The sequence below is a fragment of the Platalea leucorodia genome (assembly GCF_965183815.1).
Source record: "Platalea leucorodia genome assembly, chromosome: 9".
NCBI classification, from domain to species: Eukaryota; Metazoa; Chordata; class Aves; order Pelecaniformes; family Threskiornithidae; genus Platalea; species Platalea leucorodia.
In genome coordinates this window covers 41481411-41484417 of record NC_138831.1, presented here as the reverse complement: position 1 = coordinate 41484417, position 3007 = coordinate 41481411, and the positions used below count along the sequence as shown (strand labels likewise).

Genomic DNA, 3007 nt, shown 5'->3' with positions numbered 1-3007 from the left:
GGGTCGCTGCGCACCCGCCGCGCCAGCGGGTGCTCGGGCCCCGCCGCGCTGCCGTGCAGGGGCGGGGAGAGCCGCGCCGGGGGCGGGGCGCCGCCGCCGCGCCGGGGGCCGCTCACCAGCAGCGCCAGGTTGGCATTGGCGGGCGCGGCGCCCGGGAAGGCGGCGGCGGCGGCGGCGGGCGAGGGCGCGGGCGAGGGGGGCGCGGCGGGGCCGCGCTCGAACTGCGGCCAGAGGAGGGCGGCCCCCGGCGGCGGGGCCGGGGCCAGGTCGAAGCCGGGCGGCGAGTCGAAGGGCAGCTCGGAGCAGCAGTCCGGGGAGGAGAGGACGTCGCCGCCGCCGCCGCCCCCGCCGCCCCCGCCGTACACGTAGCCGTTGGCGCTGTTGTTGTTGTTGTTGCCGTTGTGGGTGAAGCTGAGCGCCGGGCTCGGGGGGCTGTAGTCGGCCAGGCGGGCGCCGCCGCCCCCCCCGCTGCCGCCCCCGAAGTAGGAGTCGGTGGAGGCGCTGCCCAGCGAGCTGGAGCTGTCGTTGCGGTAGTTGCAGAAGGGCTTGCGGCCCGGGGTGGGCGTGATGCTGGGCGGCGTGGGCTTGCTCCAGAGGCTGCCCGTGCCGTTCAGCTCGAAGCCCACGTCCGTGCCGTTGGCGTGGAAGTCGTTCTCGTCCGTCAGCTCGATGATGCCGCCGGTGCGCATGGCGATGTGCGCCTCGATCTCCTCCCGGGCCCGGTCCACGTTCTCGGGCATGCCCGTCACCTCGAAGACCGGCTCCTTGTCCCGGCTCGGGGTCACGATGTAGGTGTGCGTCTGCTGCTGGATGCGCTTGATGGTGGCCCCCTTGGGCCCCACGACCAAGCCCACCACGCGATAAGGCACCCGCACCTGGATGGTGGTTTGGCCGGGCAGGTTCGGGGGGCCGGGAACGGTGCCGTTCAGGGCCGTGTTCTTGTTCCGCGAGGCTCGGATCATGGAGAAGTGCTCGGCCGCCGAGATGATCTCCCTGCGGGCCATGGCCACATCTTCCTTTCTGCCCGTCACAACAAAGAGCGGCTCCTCCCCGCGAACTGGGGTCTTGATGTAGGTGTTGGTCTTTGCCCGCAGAGCTTTGATTTTACAACCTGGGAACGAGATGCAGGAGATGGAGGGCGAAGGGGAGGGGGAGGAAGGGGAGGTGGGGGGGGGAAGAGAACCGGTTACCACCCATTATTTGGATGCAGCTAGGGAGGGGGGGAAAAAAACACACCCACCCGAAACACATTGCCCCCTGCCCCAGGTGATCGCTGGCATCTTGTCTCACCCAGGAGCCCCAGTCGCGGTGTAAAGTCATGTCAGCCCACAGCCCTGGCATATGCCCAAAGGCATCGCGAGTGGCCACCGACACATCTGCCATGCAAACTGCCCCAAAACTGCCAACGTTCAGTTCACGGGCGCGGCAACAAAAAAAGGAGCGTGCAGAAAAACTGCATGACCGGAAAAAAAAAAACCAAAATAAAATAAAATGCAAGCAGCCCTAACAAATCAACGCACCCGCCAGTCCACATTCCTGCTCAGCACTTTCCTTTCGGAAAAATAAAATCAGTTCTTAAGAAGGTGAGGAGCAGCGGCTGTACGGAGTGAGCCACATTCCCCACTGCGGATGCTTTATTCCAATCCCATTGTTCCACTTCCCCACTCCATTTCTCTTCCTTAAAAATAATCCACGATTTCTAACTTGGGGGGGGGGGGGGGGGGAGGAAGGCACCGAGGCTCCCATTTTCTTCCCGTTTCCTCTTGCAAATCTAACTTTTGCAGCCGGAGGAAAGGAGCGATTTTTATTATTTTCGTGGTATTTTTTTCTCCCCTCCCGTCAGCTGAAAGCGCATCTCGAAACTGATGCATAACGCTCCTCGGAAACATCACGTCTGCTGCACTTTCTTTGTCTGGGGGAAGCCGGCACTGGCCACCACGGCACGGCTGCAGTTTGCGTGGGGATGGCCAGTGTCGCATCTGAGCCGCCCGCCCGGCAGCGCGGAGGGGAGACCCGCTCGCCCACACCCCCTGGCATGCAGGCACCCACCTTGTCTCCCCACTATCTCAGCGACATGCTCCGAGCTGGGCACCGGGACGCATTCGGTCATGTTCACGCTCTTTTTCCGAGGCTCGCTGTCGTAAATGGAGCCCGTCTCGTCGTTGTCCAGCCCCAGCAGGGAGAGCTGATCCAGGGCGATCTGAAGGGCTCTTTGGTCATCCAGGGTCTCTCCCCCTCCACCACCACCACCACCGCCGCCGCCGCCGCCGCTCCCGTTCCTCTCCATGTCTGCAAAAAGCGAGCTAGGCATAGTCCCTGTGTGTGTTGCACCCTCCTCCTGCACTCGGCTCAGTAGTAAAAGATCAGACACAAAGGAAAACCCAAGGCAGATGGCCAGCAGGAGAGAAGGAAAGGGAGGGTGGGCGACTGCTGGAGACCGGGGAGTTGTTGCCTTTTGCTTGTATATTTTGTATCTTTTTTGCTTTTTTTTTTTTCCTCCTCTCAGTGCAATCCGGTTTATAAGATGTTCTCAGGACCCCCCCCCACGGCTCCCCCCCCGAGGTTTTGGGGTTTTTTTTCCTTTTTTTTTTTTTTTGTCGGCTGGGGGTGGGGTGGGGGGGTGGGAAGAGGATAGCGAGAGGAGCTCCGATGGCTTCCCCCCCTCGAGTTCCTCGCCGGCCACAATGCCAAGCGACGGCAGCGTTTCTTTAAGGAGCCCCTCCCAGGCTCCACTCCACTCACTCAGCGTTTTTTTTCCCTCCTCTCCCCTCCTCTGTCTGAGGCACTGCTGCAGCCAGACGGCTCTGGAGAGGCGGGCGGAGGGCGGGAGGGAGCGGGGGGGGGGGGGGGGGGGGGGGGCCGCGCCGGGCGCCGCAGCGTAAGCACCGGTCGCTGACAGCCCCGCGCCGCCGCCGCCATCGCTGCGCGCGCCCATTGGCCGCGCGGGGCGCGGAGGGGCCGGCGCTGCCCCCCCCCCCCCCCCCCGCCCCGTCCCGGCTCCGCTCTT

The 3007-nt window shown here is 64.3% G+C and overlaps 1 protein-coding gene across 1 annotated transcript in view; it reads right to left on the bottom strand.

Moving 5' to 3' along the window:
- Window positions 1-2502, bottom strand: part of MEX3B (mex-3 RNA binding family member B) — a gene marked incomplete at its 3' end in the record, with an annotated part of 2827 nt that extends 325 nt beyond the window's left edge. The window contains exons 1-2 of the mRNA XM_082322585.1: window positions 2050-2502; window positions 1-1111 (exon numbers count right to left, since the gene is read on the bottom strand). The exon at window positions 1-1111 is cut by the window's left edge and continues 325 nt beyond it. Coding sequence (XP_082178711.1) covers window positions 1-1111; window positions 2050-2311 — 1373 coding nt within the window. The 5' untranslated portion in view covers window positions 2312-2502. The remainder of the gene's footprint in view (window positions 1112-2049) is intronic.
- Window positions 2503-3007: the final 505 nt, after the last annotated feature.